The sequence below is a fragment of the Leptodactylus fuscus genome, chromosome 3, assembly GCF_031893055.1.
Source record: "Leptodactylus fuscus isolate aLepFus1 chromosome 3, aLepFus1.hap2, whole genome shotgun sequence".
NCBI classification, from domain to species: Eukaryota; Metazoa; Chordata; class Amphibia; order Anura; family Leptodactylidae; genus Leptodactylus; species Leptodactylus fuscus.
Window position 1 is genome coordinate 26,148,807 of NC_134267.1, and position 24,842 is coordinate 26,173,648.

General features: G+C 49.3%; 2 protein-coding genes and 1 non-coding gene across 4 annotated transcripts; 1 reads left to right on the forward strand and 2 right to left on the reverse strand.

Moving 5' to 3' along the window:
• Positions 1–445: 445 nt before the first annotated feature.
• Positions 446–10,214, reverse strand: YIPF3 (Yip1 domain family member 3). 2 transcript variants are annotated; one of them, XM_075267293.1, is made up of 10 exons: positions 10,068–10,214; positions 9,786–9,995; positions 9,605–9,711; positions 9,085–9,130; positions 8,901–8,993; positions 6,883–7,014; positions 1,190–1,303; positions 986–1,109; positions 638–772; positions 446–594 (listed from the first exon to the last, which is right to left on the reverse strand). In XM_075267293.1, the coding sequence occupies exons 1-9, from the start codon at positions 10,140–10,142 to the stop codon at positions 645–647; spliced, it is 1,029 nt and encodes a 342-aa protein (XP_075123394.1). In that variant the 5' UTR covers positions 10,143–10,214; the 3' UTR covers positions 446–594; positions 638–644. The 2 variants fall into 2 exon arrangements, with proteins under 2 accessions (XP_075123394.1, XP_075123393.1); XM_075267292.1 differs by having other exon boundaries at positions 446–772.
• A 275-nt stretch (positions 10,215–10,489) lies between these two features.
• POLR1C (RNA polymerase I and III subunit C) lies at positions 10,490–14,312 on the forward strand. The gene is made up of 9 exons (XM_075266521.1): positions 10,490–10,570; positions 12,053–12,124; positions 12,209–12,316; positions 12,386–12,518; positions 12,654–12,773; positions 12,849–13,004; positions 13,244–13,393; positions 13,472–13,588; positions 13,687–14,312. Exons 1-9 carry the CDS (start codon positions 10,508–10,510, stop codon positions 13,803–13,805), a joined length of 1,038 nt encoding a protein of 345 aa, XP_075122622.1. The 5' UTR covers positions 10,490–10,507; the 3' UTR covers positions 13,806–14,312.
• Positions 14,313–21,041: 6,729 nt separating this feature from the next.
• TRNAS-CGA (transfer RNA serine (anticodon CGA)) lies at positions 21,042–21,123 on the reverse strand. Its single transcript has one exon. It is a non-coding gene; the product is annotated as a tRNA-Ser (tRNA).
• Positions 21,124–24,842: the final 3,719 nt, after the last annotated feature.

Sequence of the window (24,842 nt, forward strand, 5' to 3'; positions counted from 1 at the left end):
TCATGAACCTTCAGCGCTGGAAAGGGAGTTTTGACTGACGGCTGCGACTTTCAATCTTTCATGATACATGTGGTAACAGGATACAGCGCCCCCTGCTTCCTCATACAACATTGCACTCACTGCCCAGAAATCACTGCAGATCCACACAACACTTTTAAAATTTTATTTTTTTCAGGACCACTGACCCAATATACAATAATATCTTGTTAGCTATACACTAGACCCCGATCCCGAGACCACACACCCTGCACCTCCATTTCACCTTTATTGAAAGTTTTAAAAAACTAGAGCATGAGAGGATGACATGGAGGGGGCGAGGGTGGCAGACTGTACTGTAGTAATGAGCAGTGCCCGCCCTCGCCTGTAAACATCACATCCCATACGCAAAGACGACACCAGGGAGGGGGCGGAGTCATACAGGACACAGAGGGCGTGCCCAGGTGTATAATGAATGAAAGGTACTGGCGGGTGGGGAAAGTTTCCATTATCCCTTTGCCGACTGGGTATATATTAGATGGTGGTGCCCCCCCCCCCCCCCCCGAGAAACAACGTCCATTACACCACCGTATAGAATACGATAGCTGCAGAGCGCGGCTCAGTCTCACAAACTTATCAGGACAACAACAGTGGCGGCCACGCTGTGCTCAGCTGGAGTTGACGCTCATGATTTGCCCGGTGGTATTGACAACAGCATTAGTGGCCACTGACAGGTCACGGGCGACTCTCTGGAAAGGCGGAGCCATGTTCTGTCCATCCAATGTATCCAGGATACCTGTCCGAAGAAGAGGAATTATGGGTTATTAATTGATAAATCACATTCAGGTAAAGGCTCCCACCTCCAAATAGGAGGGAATGCTGTAGACCACGCCCCTGCTCAAGAGGGCTTCAGACTGCACCCCTTCTCAAGACAGCAGGCTGTAGACTGCGCCCCCGCTCGAGAGTATGCTGCAGACCGCGCCCCATGTCTAATGTGGTAAGTACTTACCTTCTACAACCTTGTGATAAGCAAAATGCAGATAAAGCAGGAACAACATATGCAGGGCAGCGATGGATCCACATAAGATCAGTCTCTGGGTCTGGCCCACTGTGCGAGACAGTAAAACCGCAACCTACGGCACAACAGAGAGATTAAGGAGGGGGGTAGACTGGGTAATAGGGAGGGGCTGTGGATGCTATACGGGGCTCTCACCATGCGCAGGGTGGACAGGCCCCCGATACACAACCAGAAGACGTAGAACAGAGAGTGGAAATGGATGTTGTAGGTGACAAGGAGGACGACGCAGTGGCCAAACAGACCATACCCCTGGAAGAGGACAACAGTGAGGAGATCAGGAAAGCAGCGGCATGTTATATACCCTAATACATCCCCATATCATATACATAGAGTATAAGGGGATTCACCCCCACAACATACATATATATATATATATATATATATATATATATATATACATACATATACATATACAGTCCTATGAAAAAGTTTGGGCACCCCTATTAATCTTAATCATTTTTAGTTCTAAATATTTTGGTGTTTGCAGCAGCCATTTCAGTTTGATATATCTAATAACTGATGGACACAGTAATATTTCAGGATTGAAATGAGGTTTATTGTACTAACAGAAAATGTGCAATATGCATTAAACCAAAATTTGACCGATGCAAAAGTATGGGCATCTCAACAGAAAAGTGACATTAATATTTAGTAGATCCTCCTTTTGCAAAGATAACAGCCTCTAGTCGCTTCCTGTAGCTTTTAATCAGTTCCTGGATCCTGGATGAAGGTATTTTGGACAAACAATTCAAGTTCAGTTAAGTTAGATGGTGGCCGAGCATGGACAGCCCGCTTCAAATCATCCCACAGAAGTTCAATGATATTCAGGTCTGGGGACTGGGATGGCCATTCCAGAACATTGTAATTGTTCCTCTGCATGAATGCCTGAGGATTTGGAGCGGTGTTTTGGATCATTGTCTTGCTGAAATATCCATCCTTGGCGTAACTTCAACTTCGTCACTGATTCTTGAACATTATTCTCAAGAATCTGCTGATACTGAGTGGAATCCATGCGACTCTCAACTTTAACAAGATTCCCGATGCCGGCATTGGCCACACAGCCCCAAAGCATGATGGAACCTCCACCAAATTTTACAGTGGGTAGCATGTGTTTTTCTAGGAATGCTGTTTCTTTTTGGATGCCATGCATAACGCCTTTTTTTATAACCAAACAACTCAATTTTTGTTTCCAAAATGAAGCTGCCTTGTCCAAATGTGCTTTTTCATACCTCAGGCGACTCTATTTGTGGCGTACGTGCAGAAACGGCTTCTTTCTCATCACTCTCCCATACAGCTTCTATTTGTGCAAAGTGCGCTGTATTGCTGACCGATGCACAGTGACACCATCTGCAGCAAGATGATGCTGCAGCTCTTTGGAGGTGGTCTGTGGATTGTCCTGGACTGTTCTCACCATTCTTCTTCTCTGCCTTTCTGATATTTTTCTTGGCCTGCCACTTTTGGGCTTAACAAGAACTGTCCCTGTGGTCTTCCATTTCCTTACTATGTTCCTCACAGTGGAAACTGACAGGTTAAATCTCTGAGACAACGTTTTGTATCCTTCCCCTGAACAACTATGTTGAACAATCTTTGTTTTCAGATCATTTGAGAGTGGGCTGTCCATGTTCGGCGACCATCAAACTTAACTGAACTTGAATTGTTTTGTAGAAAGAAATGGTCCAAAATCCCTTCATCCAGGAACTGATTAAAAGCTGCAGGAAGCGACTAGAGGCTGTTATCTTTGCAAAAGGAGGATGTACTAAATATTAATGTCACTTTTCTGTTGAGGTGCCCATACTTTTGCACCGGTCAAATTTTGGTTTAATGCATATTGCACATTTTCTGTTAGTACAATAAACCTCGTTTCAATCCTGAAATATTACTGTGTCCATCAGTTATTAGATATATCAAACTGAAATGGCTGTTGCAAACACCAAAATATTTAGAACTAAAAATGATTAAGATTAATAGGGGTGCCCAAACTTTTTCATAGGACTGTATATATATATAAAAATGTTACAGGTACCAGAATATGGCGACTTTAAGAAAAAAAATTTTTTGCAAAGTTTTAGATCTTTTTAAGGTGTTAAAATGTAAAATTGTACCAAAACATAGACCAAAGGGGGCACATAGACTACAGGTGACTTATAGAACACAGGGGGACATGAGGAATACAGGGGGAAACGTATTCTGCTGATGGGGGTCAGTTGTAAATAGGGTGAAAGTTTGGACACTGTCCCTTAGGGATGTCTATGGAATAGGGCAGTATTTTTACACCCAATGATGAACAGTATAAGATCAGAATTTATCTGGCACATAACTGTGACTACACCATTCATGTGTCCCAGTAACACAGATATACCGTATATACTCGAGTATAAGCCAAATTTTTCAGCACAGTTTTTGTGCTGAAAAAGCCCCCCTCAGCTTATACGCGAGTCAAGCCAAAAAAAAAAAAATTATTTTTTTTTTGGGAGGGGGGTCTATGACCAGCCCCAATAGTAATGTATAGAATCTCCCATAAAATAGTGGGAAGAAAAAAAAAAGATTTAAAAAAATAAAAAATAAAGCAAATAAAAGTTGTAAATCCCTCCTTTCCCTAGAATACATATAAAAGTAGAAAATTACTGTGAAACACAAACACATTAGGTATCCTGTGTCTGAGAGTGCCCGGTCTACTGAATATAGGGGATCTGCAGTGCTCCTGTTCCGTCGGGAAGGGGTTAATAGGAGCACTGCAGATACCCTATATACAGCCTGGCTGAATTCCAAGTGGGGGAAGAAAAAACAGTCCTCAAGCTCAGGGAAGGGGCAGACAGACAACCAAAACAACCCCTCCCCTTCCTCAGCATCTACTGCACCCAAAAACTCCAACCATTTTAATTTTTGAAACTTTCCAGTAGCTGCTGCATTTCCCCCCTCGGCTTATACTCAAGTCAATAAGTTTTCCCAGTTTTTTGCGGTAAAATTAGGGGCCTCGGCTTATATTTGGGTCGGCTTATACTCGAGTATATACGGTACATGAAAGGCACGCCGGGATCTTCCAGTACCGAGACACATCACTGGACATGAGTGGAGATTTAGGATCAGAGTTTGTTCGACTTAGGGGTGGGAATAGAATTCAGGCTCTCAAAAGAAAGGAATTAGAATTATTTTTATTTTATTGATATTTCTGATACGGTTTTTATAATAATTGAATAATGATTTAGGACTGGACTGAAGACTGATTATTAGATGGTATCTTCATCCTATATAAAGTTTCATTACAGTTTGGAGGGCGGCCTTTTCCTTTTTATTATGTACATGGGACTTTCTGCCAGATATTGAGGGTTCGCACCCACTCTGGTGCTACTCCATCTATCTATATAGTACAGCATTGGCCAAAAGTATTGGCACCCCTGCAATTCTGTCAGATAATACTCAGTTTCTTCCAGAAAATGATTACAAGCACAAACTCTTTGGTATTAATATCTTCATTTATTTTGCTTGCAATGAAAAAACACAAAAGAGAATGAAAAAAAGTCAAATCATTGATCATTTTACACAAAACTCCAAAAAAGGGCCGGACAAAAGTATTGGCCCCCTCAGCCTAATACTTGGTAGAACAACCTTTAGACACAATAACTGCGCACAACCGCTTCCGGTAACCAGCAATGAGTTTCTTACAAGGCTCTGCTGGAATCTTAGACCATTCTTCTTTGGCAAACTGCTCCAGGTCCCCCCTGAGATGTGAAGGGGGCCTTCTCCAAACTGCCATCAAGAGATCTCTCCTCCCCCACAGGTGTTCTATGGGATTCAGGTCTGGACTCATTGCTGCCACTTTACAAGTCTCCAGTACTTTCTCTCACCACCATTTTCTAGTGCTGACCTGAAGTGTGTTTTGGGTCATTGTCCTGCTGGAAGACCCCTGACCTCTGAGGGAGACCCAGCTTTCTCACACTGGGCCCTACATTATGCTGCACAATGTGTTGGTCGTCTTCAGACTTCATAATGCCATGCACACGGTCAAGCAGTCCAGTGCCAGAGGCAGCAAAGCAACCCCAAAACATCAGGGAACCTCCGCCATGTCTGACTGTAGGGGGCGTCTTCTTTTCTTTGAAGGCCTCTGTTTTTCCTGTAAACTCTATGTTGATGCCTTTTCCTACTTTTGTCTCGTCTGACCAGAGAACATTCTTCCAAAACGTTTTTGGCTTTCTCAGGTAAGTTTTGGCAAACTCCAGCCTGGCATTTTTATGTCTCTGGGTAAGAAGTGGGGTCTTCCTGGGTCTCCTACCATACAGTCCCTTCTCATTCAGACTCCGGCGGATAGTACGGGGTGACACTGTTGTACCCTCGGACTGCAGGGCAGCTTGAACTTGTTTGGATGTTAGTCGAGGTTCTTTATCCACCATCCGCACAATCTTGAGTTGAAATCTCGTCGATTTTTCTTTTGCATCCACATCTAGGGAGCCACAGTGCCATGGGCTTTACACTTCTTGATGACACTGCACACGGTAGACACAGGAACATTCAGGTCTTTGGAGATGGACTTGTAGCCTTGAGATTGCTCATGCTTCCTCACAATTTTGCTTCTCAAGTCCTCAGACAGTTCTTTGGTCTTCTTTCTTTCCTCCATGCTCAATGTGGTACACACAAGGACACAGGACAGAGGTTGAGTCAAATTTAATCCATTTCAACTGGCTGCAAGTGTGATTTAGTTATTGCCACCACCTGTTAGGTGCCTCAGGTAAGTAACAGGTGCTGTTAATTACACAAATTAGAGAAGCATCACATGATTTTTCAAACAGTGCCAATACTTTTGTCCACCCCCTTTTTTATGTTTGCTGTGTAATTATATCCAATTTGGGTTTTTGACAATTCTTTTTGTGGTTTTTCATTGAAGACAAATTAAATTAAATGAAGATAATAATACCAAAGAATTTGTGATTGCAATCATTTTCTGGAAGAAAACGAGGGTACTATTCCGTTATCGGGCCAGCAGCAGCGCAGTTCAGCACCAGCTTTCGGGACAGCAGTTCAGCAGCGGGAATTACAATGACATCCGAGGACTGCTGGCCCGATGCTTGTGCCCAGTAACCAGTACATCGATGACCCCCCTCCCCCATCCTTCTCCTCCTGCCAGTGCTGCCCCCCAGCTCTCCTTACATCTTCCCCGTACCCTCTCCCCGCCACACGACTAGGCCTCACCTCAGCGCTAGTACCGAGACCGAAAGGAAAGACACCGGGGCTCAATCCAGGCCCTGACAAGAAACACGCCGACTATAGGAACGGTGAGCTACAGCGAGCCGGAGGGACAAACTTTCTGCAGCGTCCGGCGGCTATCTAGTAGCATTCATTGCTCAAGATTTACGGTGAGGCCTATTACAGGGAGAGGGTACGGGGCAGATGTAAGAAGAGCTGGGGGGCAGCACTGGAAGGAAGAGGAGGATGAGGGCATCGATCGATGTACTGCCTACTACACACAAGCACGGCCTCTATCATCGGGCCAGCATCGGCTTAGTCATGTGGCGGGGAGAGGGTACGGGGTAGATGTAAGGAGAGCTGGGGGGCAGCACTGGAAGGAGGAGGAGATGGAGGGGGGGTCATTGATGTACTGGCTACTGGGCACAAGCATCGGGCCAGCAGTCCTCGGATGTCATTGTAATTCCCGCTGCTGAACTGAACTGCTGTCCCGAAAGCTGGTGCTGAAATGCGCTGCTGCTGGCCCGATAACGGAATAGTACCAAAACGAGTATTATCTGACAGAATTGCAGGGGTGCCAATACTTTTAGCCAACACTGTATATCCCAATACACCCCCATATAACAGCGCACACATTGGCCGGTACTCACCAGTAGGGACAGGGTCTGCAGCATTGTGATCTGAGCATTACACAGGTAAGCAATGAAGTAAACCAGCGACGAGATCCCCAACCAATACCCAAAGCAGGTGCCAATGGCAGTGCCCATGAGAGTGCCTTCTATCTGTGAGAGCAGAAACACAACCAGTTACACACATCATCAACTCCATGTCTGCCGTCATCTCGGTCACTCCCCGGCTCCTCCCACTTCTCTCTCTCAACTATCTGCAGGCTCCTCCCATACCCCACCATCCCTCTTGTTCCTTGCAGGCTCCTCCCATGTACCTTCCCAAGAAGCTCCTAAAACATTTCCCACAAACTCCTCCAATGTTCCACTCCTTTGGCAACTATTGGCAGGATCCTCCCAAACTCCTCTCCCCCTTGTTTTTTATTGTTTTTGTTTAACCCCTTAAGGACCAGGCCATTTTTTGGTTTCGCATTTTCGTTTTTCCCTCCTCACATTTCAAGAGCCATAACTTTTTCATTTTTCAGTTCACAGAGTCACATGATGGCTTATTGTTTGCGGGACAAATTGTACTTTGTAATGGCACCATTCAATATGCTGTGCAATGTACTGGGAAGCTGGAAAAAAATTCAGAATGAGGTGCAATTGGAGAAAAAATGCATTTGCGCCATTTTCTTATGGGTTTAATTTTTACAGCGTTCACTGTTTGGTACAAATGACATGTTACCTGTGTTCTACGTGTCAGTACGAACGCGGTGATACCAAATTTATATAGTATTTGAAATGTTTTGATACTTTTAAAAAAATGATAAACTTTGCAAAATAGAAAAAAAAATTTGTGTCATCATGTTCTAACACCTGTAACTTTTTCATATTTCCATGTATGGAGCTGGTTGTGGTGTCTTTTTATGCGGGACAAGATGACGTTTCTATTGATACCATTTGGGGAAAGATCTGATGGTTTGATCACTTTTTATTCAATTTTTTATAGGAGGCAAAGTGTTGAAAAAAACGCTTTTTGGCTGTTTTTATTTTTTTTGCCGCTACGCCGTTCGCAGTACGGGATAAATGTTTTAATATTCTAATAGTTCGGGCATTTTGGAGCGCGGGGATACCTAATATGTTTAATGTTCTTTAATTACTTTTATAGCTAATCTAGGGAAAGGGGGGTGATTTGAACTTTTATATTTTTTTTATTTTTTTAATACTTTTAAAAACTTTTTTTTTTCTTCTGTTACATTTATGATCAGACCCCTTAGGTACCTTGAAACCTAGGGGGTCTGATCGCTCATACTATTCACTGCAATACTACAGTACTGCAGTGAATAGCAGAATCGCAGCACTTCTATTAGACGATGCCTCTGGCATCGTCTAATAGATCTCGGGCAGAGACAAGCCTGGAAGCCTTCAATAGGCTTCCGGCTGTCATAGCAACCGATCACCGCCCTCATGTGACGTTCAGGAGGGCGGCGATTGGGGAAACATGGTGGCGCCCATGCCGCCTGCGCTGTTTACACGCTGCGGTCGCGTTTGACCGCAGTGTGTAAAGGGTTAACAGCAGCGATCGGCTCGGGCACCGACCGCTGCTGTTATTGGCAGGTCCTGGCTGTATTATACAGCCGGCATCTGCCGTGTATGGAGCGAGCTCAGCGTGTGAGCTCGCTCTATACATCCCCATGCGACCCATGACGTACAGTTACGTCAAGGGTCGCTAAGGGGTTAATGTAGATTGTGAGCCCCATATTTTTTTCCTATCAGTATGTCTTTGTAGAATGGGAGGAAATCCACACAAACACGGGGAGAACATACAAACTCCTTGCAGGTGTTGTTCCTGGAGGGATTTGAACCCAGGACTCCAGCGTTGCAAGGCTGCCGTGCTAACCACTGAGCCACCGCGTTGCCCCTCTCTCCCCCTTGTTGTACCAGATGCCTCCCATATTCCGCTCCTTCCATACTCCATTCCTCTTGTCCCTCTTGTTCCACCCAAAATCCCCTCTCCCTGCAGGTTCCTCCCATCCCATTCCCCAGGCTCCTCCCCCTCTTACAATAACTGTTCCTGACGATTTCATTCCATGCAGGAGAATGGCCACCATGGTGAACACCAGCATCAGGGGTCCGTACAGCTCGCCGGCGATTTTCTATAGTGAGGGGATGAGAGGTAACCAATCAATATGGCAGTTGTGATCAGCGTCACCCGGATCTGGAGCAGCAGTCGCATCGTGCACTCACCTGAGGGAAGTTAATCATCCTCACCGGGATCATTGACTCCAGGAGTCTGTGGGGAAGGGGCAAGACCAGTCAGAGACAGATAGTGTAGAAGTCATAATAACCCTATAAGCCACCTAACAAATATGGGCACCTCCACCACATGATATGCAATGGTTCCAAGATCTATGTACTGTTTCCTGACCACGCACACACTTGTCTACAACCATATATTGCCTCAGAATTTAAATAATTCACACCGTGGAGGGTTTGTAACCAGTGGCGTAACAAGTGTCTAGTGGGCCCAGGTGCAAACCTTTGTCCTCCCCTGGCCTAGTATCTATGTATAGCGGTCAGGGAACCAGGCTTTCCCTGACCGCTGTCATCGTGGTACCGGGCCTCGGCCATCTTCAGCTGGCTGTGGGCCCTGTACCTTGCCGGCCCATCCGCATTCCCTGCGACCATGATCGTTTGGCACTAGGAGTATATAACATGGAACTATGCGGGCACGATGTGATGGTTGAGGACAGTGCAGTGGACTCACCGATTTCGGACCTGCACGGGCTCCACATCGAAGTACGGCCTGAGGATGTCTATATTGGCGTAGAGGTTGAACGCCTTGGACGCCTGTCTCTTCCCCGCCTGCCACATCTGAAGGAGAGACAAGACGTGACACAGACATACAAGATGGCGGCAGCCTGAGGCCACAAGCCCTCCCCCCTTACCTCATCCGCCACCTGCCGGCCCAGCTGACCCTTCAGGCCTTTCATTCCCAGGAAGGCGCCGTCCTCCTCCCCCTCCTCGGTCACCCCATCTCCTTCTCCTTCCTCCTCGTCTTCCTTCATCCTCTGGTGAATCTCTCCCATATCCTCAAAGCTGGACCCGGATGTGTCGTCCATGTTCTCCATGTCAATGACAGCGGCTCCGCCCCCGGTCTGCAAAACCAAGACGTTAGATGGGGACAAGTCAAGTGACTCAGAGGTCAAAGGTCAGAGGGCGAAGATTACCTGAATATTGTCCTCAAAGCCGCCCCATTCAGCCGAGGTCAGGTTCCTGCTCCCTGTACCCGGGCCCGACATCATGGACCCCGAAATGTTTGCCCCCTAAATACCACCCAGGATACTATGTGATAATACCCCCTCTCTACTGCCCCCTCTGTATATGACCCCTCCCTGTGCTCTCTACTGCCCCCTCTGTGTATGACCCCCTCACCCTACTCTCTATTGCCCCCTCCTGTAGCTCTGCTCTCCCCTCTGTCAAACCCGGGGCCCCGCTTCTCTCTCGGCTCCTCCGAGCACCCGGAAGTAAACAAGTCGCTGAGGACGTGGAGGGGCAGAGCATAGAGAGCGGAAACGGCAACCAAAAATATGGCGGCGGTGGTATCCATGGTAATAATATCCGGGGACAGGAGTCACACTGCGCCTGCGCCGAGCCCACAACCTCAGACATGGCGGACACCGTGCGAGAGATGAGGAGCCGCGTGCTGCTGGGGGAGTACGGGACCCGAAACGTGAGAGACACCGGGCAACCGGGAGGGGGCAGTGTATAGATAGAGCCGTATACCGGAGTGTACACAGTACAGACACGGAGGTCCTTCTGTGTACACCACAATAGCTTCCTACTGTATACACAGCGTGCAGGCTGCACTACAGTCACCTCCTCCTGTACACACCAGGCAGGCTGCACTACAGTCACCACCACCTGTACACACCAGGCAGGCTGCACTACAGTCACCACCACCTGTACACACCAGGCAGGCTGCACTACAGTCACCACCACCTGTACACACCAGGCAGGCTGCGCTACAGTCACCACCACCTGTACACACCAGGCAGGCTGCGCTACAGTCACCTCCTCCTGTACACACCAGGCAGGCTGCGCTACAGTCACCTCCACCTGTACACACCAGGCAGACTGCGCTACAGTCACCTCCACCTGTACACACCAGGCAGACTGCGCTACAGTCACCTCCACCTGTACACACCAGGCAGGCTGCGCTACAGTCACCTCCACCTGTACACACCAGGCAGGCTGCGCTACAGTCACCTCCACCTGTACACACCAGGCAGGCTGCGCTACAGTCACCACCACCTGTACACACCAGGCAGGCTGCGCTACAGTCACCTCCACCTGTACACACCAGGCAGGCTGCGCTACAGTCACCTCCTCCTGTACACACCAGGCAGGCTGCGCTACAGTCACCTCCTCCTGTACACACCAGGCAGGCTGCGCTACAGTCACCTCCACCTGTACACACCAGGCAGGCTGCGCTACAGTCACCTCCACCTGTACACACCAGGCAGGCTGCGCTACAGTCACCTCCACCTGTACACACCAGGCAGGCTGCGCTACAGTCACCTCCACCTGTACACACCAGGCAGGCTGCGCTACAGTCACCTCCTCCTGTACACACCAGGCAGGCTGCGCTACAGTCACCTCCACCTGTACACACCAGGCAGGCTGCGCTACAGTCACCTCCACCTGTACACACCAGGCAGGCTGCGCTACAGTCACCTCCACCTGTACACACCAGGCAGGCTGCACTACAGTCACACCTTCCTGTACACCAGGCAGGCTGCACTACAGTCACCCCTTCCTGTACACCAGGCAGGCTGCACTACAGTCACCTCTCCCTGTACATGGTTGGCAGGGTGTGCTACAGTCACCTCCACCTGTACACCAGGCAGGCTGCACTACAGTCACCTCCCCTGTACACATTAGTCAGGGTGCGCTATAGTCACCTCCACCTGTACACACCAGGAAAGCTGCACCACAATCACGTTTGGCTGCCTGTGCCTCACAATTTCCCCCCTTTCCCACTGTCCTCCATTTCCACGGTCACCCTTTTATGATCCTCCCTGCTTCTTAGTAGTGCTACAGTTCAGTCTTCTCCCACTGTTCTTACTTTCGGCCTGCACCCTTGTATTGCTGCACTATAGTCACCTCCTGCTGTCCCCTCTTCAGGACACTGACCAGTCTATTCCTCTGGCAGGTGCACAGCACAGACTTTCCTGGAAATTACCCCGGGTATGATGACAGCTGGGACCAGGACAGGTTTGAGCAGGTGAGTGAGTTGGACGGAGCCTCTTGTGGGCTGGGGGTTCACATACTTTTGCTGCTGGTTGAGACGTCTTCTTGCTGTTGACAGAATTTTCGCATGGACATCATCAAGATGGAGGACGATGTCCTGGAGTTTGACATGGTCGGCATCGATGCCGCTTTGGCGAACGCCTTCAGACGCATCCTGCTGGCAGAGGTTTGTAGAGGCCACATGTGAGAGTGTCCATTCTGTAGTCATGTGACTGACTAAGCCCCTCCCTCTTAGGTCCCCACCATGGCCATAGAGAAGGTCTACGTGTATAACAACACCTCCATCATCCAGGATGAGATCCTTGCCCACCGCCTTGGCCTCATCCCTATCCGCGCTGATCCTCGTCTCTTCGAGTATCGCAATTCAGGTAATGATCGACACTGGCACAACCCTTCAGTATACTGTACGGGTCTGGGCTCTTCCTTATTATAATGCCAAGAGAGTCCCTGACACCATCCTCTATATATTATTGGGGTCACTGACACTATCTCTTCACTGGCAGAAGAGGGAGAGGGCACAGACATCGACACCCTTCAATTTGAGCTGAATGTCTGCTGCTCCAGGAACCCCCGCGCCTCCAAGGATTCCTCCGACCCCAATGAGCTTTACCTCGACCACAAAGGTTTGTCTAGAGATCTATGGTCATCCTGCACACACTCGCCTTTGCTACATCTAACGTCACTTCTGTGTCACACAGTGTACACCAGTCACATAAAGTGGCTTCCTCAGGGCAACCAGGCTGACCTTCTCCCTGAGAACGACCCCCCGCGCCCTGTACACTCCGACATCCTGATTGCCCAGCTGCGCCCTGGCCAAGAGATCCACGTCGTCATGCACTGTGTCAAAGGCATTGGTGAGTACAATGAAGAGACCAGAAATACCCCAAATAAATTTGGGGGGTCATGGGAGTTACCCAAAGGTGTTGTCAATACATCTGTATATTTGGTGTTTCTCTTGGTGGCTGCTCTATACCTGTGTGTGTGGGGAGCTCCCCCTAGTGGTGGCAGGCAGCAGAATTTTACCCTATACCTCTATGTGGCTATCTGAACCTATAAATTTATGAATATGTCTACTGGGGTCTTGTCTCTGCAGGGAAGGACCACGCCAAGTTCTCACCAGTAAGCACAGCCAGTTACCGCTTACTGCCGGAGATCACGCTGCTGCAGCCCGTAGAGGGGAAACTGGCAGAAAGACTGCAGAGATGTTTTTCCCCCGGAGTTATCTCTGTGGACAACGTGAATGGTAAGTAGCGCCATGTCACTGCAGTCATGTGATGAGCCCCACCCACCCCCACATACTCATTCCTTCCCTCTTCGCTAGGTAAGAAGGTGGCGCGGGTGGAGAACGCACGTATGGACACCTGCAGCAGAGAGATTTTCCGCCATGATGATCTGAAGAACTTGGTGAAGATAGGACGAGTACGGGACCACTTTATATGTAAGTGTCTGGGGGGGGGGAGCATCGCCGGGCCCCACACTGTGGCCCAGTGAGTGTTAGTGCTTGTCGTCTCTGTCTTGTGACACACTTGTCTACAGTTTCTGTAGAGTCCTCGGGGATCCTTCCGCCAGACACGCTGCTCAAGGAGGCCATTAAAGTTCTGATGGGGAAATGTCGCCGCTTCCTGGACGAACTGGACGCCGCAAGCATGGACTGAGGGCCCAACTCCAGAGCGACTTTCCCATGGAAACTGCTGAGTGGTCCCTGACCATACAGAAGACGCTGCGCCTGTGGTGCCCCCTGCTGCCATTACAATAGCTGCAGACTTTTATTTTTAAAAAAAAATAAAAAAAATATATATATATGGCTGCTGTGTAGAGGCCGAGTGGAGCGCTATCTCTGGACTCCATGCCACTGGTTATAAAGGCCTGGATACCGTACTGGTCCTGTGTTATGTCATGTCTTTTACTACAGTCACATCCAGAGCTGCTTTAATATCATGTCACTGCCCTGTTTATACTCCAGTCACTGCCAGAGCTGCTGTCACATCATGGTCATTGTCCGTCTGCAGCTCAGGAATTCACCAGTATTTTGTCCATCAGATGTCGGTATAGTTCTTGGCCTATTTGTCATGGCAGGTGAGATGTGCAAGAGGTGGAGAGGGGCCCCATTCACCTGCCATATAGGAAGATGAGGGATAGTACAATGGTCTCATGATTGTGATGTCACCCAGTGGTTCCTCCTAGTTATGCTTAGAGGGGACATTGTGGTTGGTTGGGTCCTCCAGCCAATCGCAGGTAAACAACTTGCATTGCTAAGTGGCTGATTGTTTAGTAGTGCACCAGTGCTGTAAGTCCTGTATCGCTGCTTAAATTTATTACACGCGCTTTAAACCCTCAACCTCCAGTTCTTGTAATGTCCGTTCTTTACCTGTACTACACGTACCATACCACCATCTACCTGTACTGTGTGTTCTCCTAGTAATTTGTACGATTACCCCATTATTGGACTCCATATATACTGTCCTTAGAAGTGTGTGCAGGGGCTACCATGGGACACAATACTAGGATGTCTTTCTTCGAGTTTTATATCACTGTCATCCATATGTGGTTACCCTTTGGCATATACCTGACTCCTTGGAGCATCTCCGTACGCCATATTGTCCTCTTGTACTGTCACATATTGTCTCTTCCAGGCCAGTTGCGTTGTTGCCAGCTTCATCACTCCAGTCCTAGCCTTTCCCTGTTGCTTCCTGCATTCTCTGGAGAACTACGCACCATATTGTGTGCTCCAGATCCAGGACTAGTTCAGTAGCTTCTACATATGACAGAATGGTCCTTGTGACATTGCGTACCTGGTGCTGAATTCAAGTTGTGCAGTTAGATAGCAGAACTTCACAAAAAGTTGTCCTTTCAGTGTCAGAATTGTCAGAGATCCGTGGCTTCCATCTGCGGAGTCATCCATCCTATTCCTCGCTGGGCTGAAAATTTGTTCTATAATGATTCTGCTGAAGGAGTCTTCTAGCCTGGAAGTGACCACAGTGTTGAGGAAGGTTGAGAAAAAATTGGGTGGAGTAAACTTCAGATCATGATCTCTTGGTAGTAGAAGTGATCTAGGCAACAGATAACGTATCAGATCGAGTGGATGAGAAATATGAGTCTTGTACCATATTTCAGTAGACTTGGAGAGAAGGTCATAGTGGTGGTAGATTGAGTATGACTAAGGTCTACCCCTTCTGTTTTTCCTTTAATTTCTTCACGGCGTGGGTTTAGGTTTGTGAGTGCAGGATGATTGGGGATAAGATACTACCTTCCTTTGCTGAGGCTGTCCAGGATTTTACCGAGTTGGGAACAAAAGAGAGAAGATGGATGGAAGGAAGAGTGCAGAAATTATTCTTCGAAAGAATGTTGCCAGATCATTCCTTGATCCACAAATTCCTAGAAAATAACCACAGGAAAGTGGAGACTCTTCACTTAACATGCCTACTCTTCAAGATTTCGTCAGCCCTAAGGTGGTCGTCATCCTCTCTGCAAACTTTGAGGACGAAGGGGATTCATGCAGTCCTGTATTTAGATGACTTTTTTTTAAAAAAAAAAAAAAACCTCAAAATTCTTCACCTTCCGATAACCATCAGGTTGCGGTTTCTTCATAAACAAAGAAAAATCACAACTTCCATCCATTGGGATATAGTGTAAACATGTACTTGATGTCTTCCCCGTGGGCGAAGAACCAGATATTTCTGAAGTCTCGGTTCTCTCTAATATCGTTCATACGGGAGCCGGAGTCCAGTCCCACGTGATGAAGCCTCAAACTAATGTTCCATCCTCTGTGAAACAACAGCCCCAATGTTTTGGAGAAGAAAATCTTCATTCTCCAAGGTACCAAGAAACACCTTAAGAGGTGGCTATTGCTGATCAGAAATTCTCAATGGCGGTCTTTGCTTCCTTTTCGACAAGTGGTATTAACCATAGATGCTTTAGCTCTGCTTTATAACTGGATCAAAACTGCAGCAATTGACTCCAGTAACATCCATATTTCCAAAGTGAGCTAGGCTGGGAAAAATAGAGCCAGTCCCTCTACAGGCCGCAGCACAGGTGTGGAGTGAGATTGAAAGATTATGAATAATAATCTGTTTTCCCTTAGCCCAAACAGCAGCACAACGAGTGATTATGAAGATAATCTTGTTTCCCTTAGTCCTAACAGCGGCACAATGTGGGGTATTTCTGCCCCTGTGTGCTGGTAGGACAGGCGGATATTTAATTAGCCAATCAAATGCGTGGCAGGCCCTATAAGAGGGCACAAGAACCTCCCCTCTGCGTGTAAATACAAAAGTACCTCCATTACATTTATATACAGTTTTATACATAAGATATGATTCCCAGGGTGGGAAATCTTGTGCCGCTGTTAGGACTAAGGGAAACAAGATTATCTTCATAATCACTCGTTCCCTGTCGTCCTCAACAGCGGCACAATGTGGGGATATAGCAAGCAGGTCCCCAAGATGGGTGGGACAAACCCATGACCGAACTTAAACTGGTCTGGGCAAAGGCAGTGGAATCTGCCACTTGGTCCTTCAGGCGGTAATGCCGAATGAAGGTGGATTCAGATGCCCAAGAGGCAGCTGCATATATTTGGTCCACAGACAAAGCACTTCTTTCTGCCCGTGAAGTGGACACTGCCCTGGTTGAATGGGCATGAAGGAAAGATGGAGCCGACAGCCCTTGGGCGGTATAGGCGACTCTAATAGTCTCGGTAACCCACCGTGATATTGTAGCTTTGGTGGCTTTGGCGCCCTTGTTTTTCCCCGTGTAGCTGACCAACAGGTTTTCAGTCCACCTAAAGGGGCGAGTGCGCTGCAAGTAGATCTGCAGGCATCTAACCACATCCAGCTTGTGCCATCTTTCTTCTTCAGCAGAAGAAGGGAACGGAAAAAAATACTGGAAGGGAAATCAGTTGGTTCCTGTTTACAGCAGATGGCACCTTGGGACGAAACCCAGGGAGGAACCTAAGCTGTACATGGTCAGAGAAAAAGGTGGTATATGGCTCCTCAGCGGACAAAGCTTGTAGTTCACTAACGCGTTTGGCAGGTGTGACTGCCAATAGCAGCGCCATTTTGCCGGTTAGCGACTTGAGGGAGACCTCTTCCAGAGGTTCAAATGGCTGGCCACATAGGGCGTTCAGGACCGGAATAAGGTCCCATTGGTGGACAGGGGTGTTTACCACCGGTCTCAGCCTAGTTGCCCCTTTAATAAAGGTGCTCACTAAAGGATCCTGAGACAAACGCCTCCCCAGATAGGCGGACAGGGCCGCTACGTGTACCTTGAGTGTGGCCGCAGCAAGACCTCTGTCTAGTCCGTCTTGAAGGAAGTCCAGGATCACCTCCGTAGGGGGATCGGTGGAGTCCACTTGATGCTGCAGACACCAGGCATTAAAGATGTTACCTATTCGACGGTAGTTCCTGTTAGTCGAATCTGCTCTGGCGCTGGATAGGGTCTTCAAGACGGCTTGTGACAGTCCTCTATTTCTCAATAGGGACTGGTCAACCTCCAGGCTGTCAGGTTGAGTCTCCTCAGATCCTGGCATCTCAGCTCTCCTTGGGTTACCAGGTCTGGGAGTGGGGGAAGCCTCCAATATATGCCCTGACTCATTTGTATGAGCTGAGCAAACCAAGCCCTTTTTGGCCAGAACGGGATTATGGCTATTCCCGAGGCTTGGTCCTGTCTTATTTTTATCAATACCTTCGGTATGATTGGAATTGGAGGGAATATGTAAAACAGCCTGAACCTCCATGGGATGGACAGGGCATCCACCGCCAAGGGATTGTCCTCCTGGTACAGAGAGCAGAAGGTCCCCACCTTGGCGTTGAGTCGGGTAGCCATAAGATCGACCTCCGGGAGACCCCATCTCTGGACGATCTGTTGAAATACGTCTGGATTGAGAGACCATTCTCCTGATACGGTAATACCCTGACTCAGCTGATCCGCTACTATGTTCAGGGAGCCCTTTATGTGAACAGCGGATAACTGGACCAGATTCTTCTCCGCCTAGGCAAATATGAGATTCGTCTCTCTCAGCAAGGTTGGTGACCTGGTGCCCCCTTGTTTGTTTATATAGACTACCACCGTCATATTGTCTGACCGGTTTTTGACAGACTTGCCTTTCAATTCTGGGGCAAAGTGTACTAGGGCCAGGTACACTGCTCTGAGTTCCTTGAGATTGGATGACCCCAGCTCCGGACATCTCCATTGTCCTTCTACAGTTTTGTCTTGACAATGGGCTCCCCATCCCCACTGGGATGCATCTGTTGTCAACAGGGTCCACACTGTCGGGACCGTGGACCTTCCGTCTTTCAGGTGTATCCACCATCTGAGGGAAAGACGGGTAGCGGGAGAAAGGCAGATCTTCTTGTGCAATCCCCGTGGAGACCTGTTCCAGGTTCTCAACACTTCCATCTGCAGGGGACGCAAATGCCATAAAGTCCAAGGCACCGCCCTGGCCGAGGATGACATCAGGCCCAGGACTCTCATGGCGGTCCGGATGGTTACCTGCCGAGTGCGCAATAGGAATCGTGCACTGGCTTGGATTCTTTCCTTCCTTGGACTGGAGAGGAAGATCTGCATCGCTTCTGAATCCACTATAAATCCGAGGAATTTTCTTCAGGTGGATGGAACGATTTCGGACTTCTCCCAATTGATAATCCTAACTCCTGTAGGAAGTTGATGGCAAGGTTGAGCTGCTGGAGGAGAGCAGCAGGAGACTGAGCTTTCAGTAGCCAGTCGTCTAGATAAGGGACGATGAAAAGACCCTGAAGTCTGAGGGCCGCGGCGACCGGAGAAATCACCTTGGTGAATACCAGTGGGGCGGATGTGATGCCGAATGGCAGAGCTGTGAATTGATAGTGCTCCCTGTGGCCGGCCATAGCAACGGCAATCCTGAGGAACTTCCTGTGGAAATGAGCAATGGGGACATGTAGATAAGCGTCCTTCAAATCGAGGGTAACCATCACCTCTCCTGGCTGAAGAAACACAGCCACGGAATCCACGGTTTCCATTCGAAATGACCTCTTCCTGATAAACCGATTGAGGTACCTCAGATCTATTATCATCCTCCAGCCCCCGGTGAACTTGGGGACCAGAAAGACGGGGATAGTAAACTCCCAGGCCGTGATCTGAGGTTGGTACCTTCTCCAGGGCGCCCTTGGTAACATATTCGGCAACCAAGGCTTCTAGACTGGCCTGCTGAGAAGGTGGAAGAGTTTGGGTGGAAACGAACCGATCTGGAGGTGGAAGATGAAAGTCGATGTGATACCCATGTTGTATGATCTTCAACACCCATGGGTCTTGGATATGGGTGAACCATGCTCTGGAAAAGGAGGAAAGACGTCCTCCCACAGGAAGGGGGGCCACAGGGAGCTTCCCCACGTCAAAACTCAGGCTTCCTCTTGGTGTCCTCCTTGGAAGCGCCACGACCAGCTCCCCTAGGGCGATATCTAAAACGCCGTTGTTGGGAAGGGCGTCTATAATTAGAGGAAGAACCTCTGCCTCTAGGGGGAGCACGTCTGCCCCTGGATGCTTGAGGTAGGGACCTTCCCCTACCTTCAGCTAATCCCTCCATAATGGCGTCTAAGCTTTGGCCAGACACCCTTCCCGGCTCAAAGGGGAGAGCACAGAGTGCTGCTTTAGACGCAAAATCTGCCCGCCAAGGCTTTAGCCAAAGGGGTCTACGGGCCGCAGTAGACAACGCCATAGATTTGGCGGAGATTTTAAATTGATGGCAGGAGGATTCCGCCAAATAATCTGCAGCCCTATGAACTCTTTTCATAGAGGCCAGAATCTCATCTCTGTCTACGCCCAAGTCTATATCCCGCTCCAAGGCGGCTAAGCGGTTGCGGAAAAAGTCACCAACCATAGAGGAGGCTATGGCCACAGAGGCTTGCGCGGAGGAAGCTGAGTAGACCTTCTTCAGAACGGAGTCCGCCCTACGATCCAGAGGGTCCTGAAGATTTGACCATCTTCCAAGGGCACCAGGGTTCTGCGGGACAGCTTTGCTACGGCCAAATCCACCTTCGGGGGAGGCCCCCAGGAATCCCACTTGAAGATCCTGGAAAGCAAATGTCCTTTCTCTGGCTGTTTCCACTGCTGCACCATAAGGTCGGTCAGCGTGGCGTCCGCATGGAAGGCAATATGTCCCCCAGAGGCAGACGTGGAGGCTTCCCCGTCAACATCTCGGCCCACTGTAGACCGGATGGACTTCAGCAGCCTGCCCGTTTGTTCATAATGGAACGCAGTTCTGCTGGAATAACTGAGTCGTCCTCGGAGGAATCATCCTCTGCCACCCGCAGGTGTTACAAGGGGGGGGGGAGAGACGAGGAACGGAGCTCAGAGCATGGTCTCCTGGTGAGCTGAGACAAGGTGCAATGGATCCCTTTGAGGGAATCATCCTGCAAAACAAAAAGGAGAGTACAAGCAAGGGAAAAACTATTTACCCAAGCGATGCCCAAACTCACCATCTCCTTGACCCATGCCATCATATCTCTGGGAGAGGGCTCCACAGGTGGAGGACCTCTGCACCCGCGACAACGGGCCCACTCATAGCCTGAAAATAGGCAAGTTATAGGACCAGTAGTACCCCGCAGGGCACAACCTTTCAAGCCGCTACCTACCATCAGGGAGCGGTGTGTCGCAATCGAAGCAGGAAAGATGTTTCCTCTTGGAAGAGGTTTTCCTCCTACCATCCCCAGGAGGGGTAGTAGAGGATGACATATCCTACAGAGAGAGATAATAGACCATGCAACACTGTCACCATGACATCATACCAGCTTTTAAAAAAAGGGTAAATCTTACCAGGTCCTGTAGACCGGACAGAGAGGTGACTTGGCGCCCAACGTGCGACTCGAACCCACGACCTTGAGATTAAGAGTCTCATGCTCTACAGACTGAGCTAGCCGGGCTGGCGCTGTGAACAGGATCTGAACCTGTGCGGGGAGACCCCATTGGATTTCGAGTCCAAAACCTTAACCACTCGGCCATCACAGCCGGTTCCCAATAAAGTTTGCAAACTGGAAAAGAGTTCAAGATCAATGAACACCACAATCGCACGCCTTCAGCAGATACTGCAGGAAGGTCTCTGACACCAGGCCAGCCAGCCTCTTAATTCTGGCCGGCTGGAAGTGGGCGGAGCCACAATCAAAGCAGGTGAGGCAACCTGCCCAGACAACTAACCCTGTAATCAGGGGTCTGCAAAGATATACATTCCCCCCCACCAAGAGGCCCTTAACACGGGCACTTACCCCCACATCTCCCCGTCTTTTCCGGCCTTTAATAAGGCCTGAATCTTCCCTGAGTGAGCGGCCGCCAGCGCCAGGCCGTTGCCATGGCGCTATGATACTTCTGGCGAAACCGGAAGTGCACGCTTACAGCGGCCGGCGGGGAACAGGATACACAACAGTGTGGTTCCACCCGCCGGCAGTCTGCGCGGCCACCAGAGGCGGCATGCGGAGTCCCCGGACTCTCACCAAAATGTCAGGTAAGTCACAAGGAGCAGGGGAAGCAGAGGAGAGGGGGGGCAGGGGGGATAGAGGGGGGTAGCCACACATGGCTAACAAGCACCTTCTCCCCGCAGGGCACAGAAGGTGACAAGAAGAAAACAACCGCTCAGGAGGTGAGTGATCCTGCTGAGCTTCTCTAAGAGGACACAAGTCCTCCCACCTGTCCTCTGTCCACACAGGACAGAAAAAAACACGCAGAGGGGAGGTTCTTGTGCCCTCTTATAGGGCCTGCCACGCATTTGATTGGCTAATTAAATATCCGCCTGTCCTACCAGCACACAGGGGCAGAAATACCCCACATTGTGCCGCTGTTGAGGACGACAGGGAACTGGGGTATTCCTGCCTCTATGAGCTGTTCGGACAGGTGGAATTTTTAATTACCTAACAGCTTTGACCTCTATAAGAGGCTGGAAGACCAACTCCCCATTGTGTTAGTAGCAAGTATAAAGTACAGCGTATATTTCATAGAAATAATATAAAATAGTGCAACATAGTACAAAATACAGCAAAGGGAGGGAGCCTTGTGCTGCTGTTTGGGCTAAGGGAAAACAGATTATCATTCATAATCTTTTATTCCCCCTACGCCCAACAGCAGCACAACTGGGGATTTAGCAATTATAGCTTTTACCCTAGGGTGGGTAATCTCCGTCGTACGGTAGACTCTGTCGTACGCCAATCCAGTCTATAATGTTTAGCAAAAGTTAGATGTGAACTCCAGGAAGCCGCGGCACATATCTGCTCTAAAGAAAGGGAACGCCTTTCGGCCCACGATGTTGACACTGCTCGGGTGGCGTGGGCACGGACAAAGTCTGGTACCGGGAGGTCTTGGGCACGTAGGGAGCAGATGATGGCTTCTCTGATCCATCTTGACAGAGTTGGTTTGGATGTCTTGACACCTGTAGTGTGGCCGAACACATTAACTAGCAAATTGTCTGATTTCCGGAAAGGTGCAGTGCATTCCAGGTAAATCTGTAATGCTCTCACCAAGTCCAGCGTGTGCATCTTCTCCTCCCACTCAGAGGTGGGAGAAGGAAAAAAGGCAGGTAAGACAATTACCTGGTTGATATTCTGATAAGTGGGTACTTTTGGAAAGAATCCTGGGACGAACCTCAGCTGCACTCTGTCTGGGAAGAAGGTTATAAATGGTTCGGAGGCCGCTAGGGCCTGTAGTTCGCCAACCCTCTTGGCGGAGGTTATTGCTACCTTGTAAGCTTTGTATGACAGGTACTTCAAATCCACTTCAGCTAGGGTCTCGAAGGGAGGTGCACAGAGCCCCTGTAGGACCGCAGCTAGGTCCCAGGTCGGGACGGGAGGCTGCATCTGAGGGCGAAGTCTAGTAGACCCTCTTAGAAATTGTTTGATTAGAGGATCTAGTAATAACCTGGTCTCCAGGAGAGCGGACAGAGCTGAAACTTGAACCTTCAGGGTAGCGGGTGCCAGCCCTCTCTCCAGGCCATCTTGTAGGAACTCCAAGACTGCATCCCTGTTTGGGTCGCACTGGTTACTTGTACACCAGTTCTGGAAGATTCGGGCGACCCTCTGGTATCTCTGATTAGTTGATTTTGCTCTTGAGTGTGCCAAAGTCCTTAGCACTCCCTGGGACAATCCTCTTCCGCCAGCAAGGGGCTGGTTATCCTCCAGGCAGTGAGGTTGAATCTGTCCGGGCCTGAGTAAGGCCGACTGTTCCGGATTACCAGATTTTGCACTGGTGGAAGCCTTCAGTTGTTCCCCCGACTCATAGGAATGAAATCGGTGAACCATGCCCTTTTCGACCAGAACGGCCTGTTCACTTCTGCCGAAATCTGGTCCTGCCTGTGTTTTGTCAATACCTACGGAATCCTTGGGAGGGGAGGGAAAATGTAAGTTAGTTTGAACCTCCAAGGTATTGACAGGGCATCCAGTGCCAAGGGGTTGTCTTCCAGAGACGGGGAGCAACACCCCTCTATTTTGGCACTGTTTGAGGTGGCCATCAGATCCACCTTGAGGAGACCCCACCTCTTCATGAGATGGTGGAAGGTACCCTGGTCTGGGGACAACTCGCCTGAAGTTGCCAGGACTCTGCTGAGTTAATTCCGTAAAATATTGAGGCGACCTGGAATAAGAACCGCCGACAGCTGGGAGCGACTTGTGCGGGTAAAGCTTCTGTTGGCGATCTGTGGAAGAGGGAGGGCCCCGACTTTCTTCTAGTGATGCACTAAGGGTGACTGTGTAGATTCTGACTACATTCTTCCGTGGACGCGGAACCAACGTCCGAGGATTCCCGTGAACTGCAATAAGCTCTTGCCAGCTGGATGAGCGGGTTCTCTCCAGGTAATTCCAGGTGCCTTGTACCCGGGTCTCCCCCAGATGAGCTCCCCATCCTGTGAGGGAGGCATCTGTTGTCAACAGGGTCCAAGTGAACCTGGCCAAGGACATCCCATTGCGCAGACGGGCTTACCGGGCAAGAGATTGCCGGGTGCTGATGGTTACCTGGATAGGCTTGGGTAGTCCCGAAGGACCGTGATTCCAGACTCTCTGGATCTCGCTGTCTGGTAGGCCCATATGCCACAGAGCCCCAGGGATGGTTCCTGTAGAGGGAGATGTTACGCCTAGGACTCTCCTGTCCGTTCTTAACGTGACCCTTTTGTGAGGAATGGGCGCAGAGATCCTCTAGGTAAGAGAGTCTATGGTGAATCCCCGGAACTGGATTCGTGTTGATGGAATCACGATTGACTTTGGTAGGTCTATCAGCCAGGTCTGCCGGCTTGAACTGGCTACTACGGTGTGAACCTGCATGGAAGGGACCTCCTTGATGTGGGCTCTGAGAAGCCAGATATCCAGATAAGGGACTTTGAAGCCTTTTTGAAGGCGCAGGGTGACAACCGGAGCCACTGCCTACTTGAAGGCATGAGGGGCTGAAGCTTTGCCGTGTGGGAGGGTGGCGATCTGAGGATATCGTAGTGCTCCATCTAGATGTCCCATCTCTGTTACAGGGAGCCTGTGCGCAGAAAAGGTAGGTTCCGGAGGATATTCGTCTCTAAGGTCCGGGGGAACTGAACTGAGGTTCGGGCCGTCATGAGAGTATCCCCGATCTGAAAAACTTCCAGCGGAACCGAACTCTGTGGATGAACTGGTTCAGGACTCAGAGATTGATGAACATGCGTCCTTTGCCCGCTGTGTTGGGTACCAAGAAGACGAGAGAGGAGACCTCCTGGTCGGGTACCTTTA

Bases quoted from the DNA above. Each gene is read 5' to 3' on its own strand.
- POLR1C (XM_075266521.1), top strand. From the start codon at position 10,508: ATGGCGGACACCGTGCGAGAGATGAGGAGCCGCGTGCTGCTGGGGGAG. The intron at 12,519-12,653 runs GTAATGATCGAC...CTTCACTGGCAG, and splicing joins CTTCGAGTATCGCAATTCAG to AAGAGGGAGAGGGCACAGAC. The intron at 13,394-13,471 runs GTAAGTAGCGCC...CCTCTTCGCTAG, and splicing joins CTCTGTGGACAACGTGAATG to GTAAGAAGGTGGCGCGGGTG.
- YIPF3 (XM_075267293.1), bottom strand. From the start codon at position 10,142: ATGATGTCGGGCCCGGGTACAGGGAGCAGGAACCTGACCTCGGCTGAA. The intron at 9,996-10,067 runs GTAATCTTCGCC...TTGGTTTTGCAG, and splicing joins GCTTTGAGGACAATATTCAG to ACCGGGGGCGGAGCCGCTGT. The intron at 7,015-8,900 runs GTAAGAGGGGGA...CTGCTCTCACAG, and splicing joins AATCGTCAGGAACAGTTATT to ATAGAAGGCACTCTCATGGG.